General features: G+C 51.2%; 1 protein-coding gene across 1 annotated transcript; it reads left to right on the top strand.

Moving 5' to 3' along the window:
• The first annotated feature begins 440 nt into the window (after nt 1–440).
• Nucleotides 441–1,579, top strand: LOC123440154 (MAPK kinase substrate protein At1g80180-like). The gene has a single exon (XM_045116724.1). It carries the CDS (start codon nt 839–841, stop codon nt 1,133–1,135), a length of 297 nt encoding a protein of 98 aa, XP_044972659.1. The 5' UTR covers nt 441–838; the 3' UTR covers nt 1,136–1,579.
• Nucleotides 1,580–1,844: the final 265 nt, after the last annotated feature.

Below are 1,844 nucleotides of genomic sequence, written 5' to 3'. Positions count from 1 at the left end.
CACATTCCTACTTATTTTATGTCCTTAGGCGTAATCATTCTGCGTAATGATTGATTAGTTTAAACTTTGACAAGTACACCGCCACACACACAGAGAGAGGGGAAAAAAAGCACCACACTGACTCGCCGAGAGCCAATGCCGTTCATGCACGGTCTGAACAGTTCCGAAGGCGTGATGCCGATCCCGGAGCCGAGTGCGCGGTGAAGTCGTCGGGGGACGGTCCAACCAAAGTAGCAAGCGCGCATGCTTTGAACGCGTCTCCACTCCGCCTCGCCACACCTCATCCTATACGTACGTACTCCCTCCGTCCCAAAATAAGTATCTCAAATCTAATACAACTTTATACTAAAGTTAGTACAAACTTAAGACACTTATTTTGGGACAGAGGGAGTACGTACGTACACACCGGACGTGAAGTTGCGCTTGATTTATAGCTTGCTTTCTCTATCATTAGCAATTTATAATCACCGGTCAAAGCTTGATACAGTAAATGATAACCTTGCATTTCTTTCCCGCTGGGCTAGAATAAACATGGCCTCTACGTCTACAGCCCAACAACTCCCTCGGATGGAGACGACCTTCACCAGCAGCATCAGTTGCTGCTCCGTTGTCCTCCTGCGATTCCTATGCCAGCCAGCCAGCCAAACCCACACCACACACGCAACGCAAGCACATATGCATTGACTGCTCCCCAACTCCAGCTCCAGCTCCTCCCATCCGACTAAAAGGTCATATATAGACGCGCCGCCCGCGCGGACCGGCAGGTAGAACGGTCACAACTACTCACAAAGTCACAAGCCGATCCCAGAGAAAGAAAGGAGGGTAACGCCTGGTAGGCATGGCGGGGCTGCAGCGGTCGAGCGAGACGTTCCGGCGGTCGGGGTCGTCGGGGAGTGTGTGGGAGGACAAGCAGCAGCTGTCGGCGTCGGGCAAGGAGACGGCGGCCCCGGCGCGGATGCAGCGTAGCGGCTCCAGCGGGGGGCACGGCGGGTACAGGGCGGGGCACGTCCAGCCCGCGCTCGACCCGCCCTCCCCGCGCGTCGCCGCCTGCGGCTTCTGCAGCCTCTTCGGCAAGCCGGCGCCCCAAAGCCAGCACCGCGCGGGCGGCGGCAGCGCCAAGGGGAAGCGCCGGTGAGCCAGCGACTGGCTTGCCGCGTGCGTTGCTTGTACGCCCAGCTATGTACTGTACGCCAGCCAGGCTCGTGCACCATCTTTTGTTAGCTCAGTTTGGGAGTCAGAAACTCAGGCATGCATGAACACGATCAAACTACAGAGTGGAAAATTGTGCTTGTACGCTCGCTGAGTTTTGTACGTGATCCGTCACATTGTACAGTCATGTCTTTCATCCTCTCTCGATTCTCGCGTGAAAAAGAAACCAGAGGTGATTTCCTTGCGTCGGCAAACATGCATCGATCCGGTTTTAGGACAATTAGACCGACATGCAAGCTTTTGTCCGGCCAAGAAGAAAGCAGATCAAAATTGTTGGAGAGAATGAGATGTAATGATTAAGTGAATAGGAGTTCAAGTTTTATGACATGTAAATATGAATTCGTCATAAGAATGATATTGTTGCGCAGATGCTCAACTTATTCATGTCTGATATTTCTTTCGGGTAGGATTTGATTGCCCTGTCTTATGTTATCTTCAATGGAATCAATTAACTTGACACAAGAACGGAACGTATTTCGTTCGAACCTCACTACATCTGAGCTTTTCAGAATCGACCCTATGTACCGTACGCTCACGCGTTTAGATTTTTTAGCGGATAGTAACGAAAAAAACTAGATGTCAAAACTTCACAAAAAATTAAAATCTTCATGTAGTATATTCAACGGGGTGTTGTG

Source organism: Hordeum vulgare, chromosome 3H, assembly GCF_904849725.1.
Source record: "Hordeum vulgare subsp. vulgare chromosome 3H, MorexV3_pseudomolecules_assembly, whole genome shotgun sequence".
Taxonomy (NCBI): Eukaryota; Viridiplantae; Streptophyta; class Magnoliopsida; order Poales; family Poaceae; genus Hordeum; species Hordeum vulgare.
This window is presented reverse-complemented; position numbering and strand designations above follow the sequence as displayed.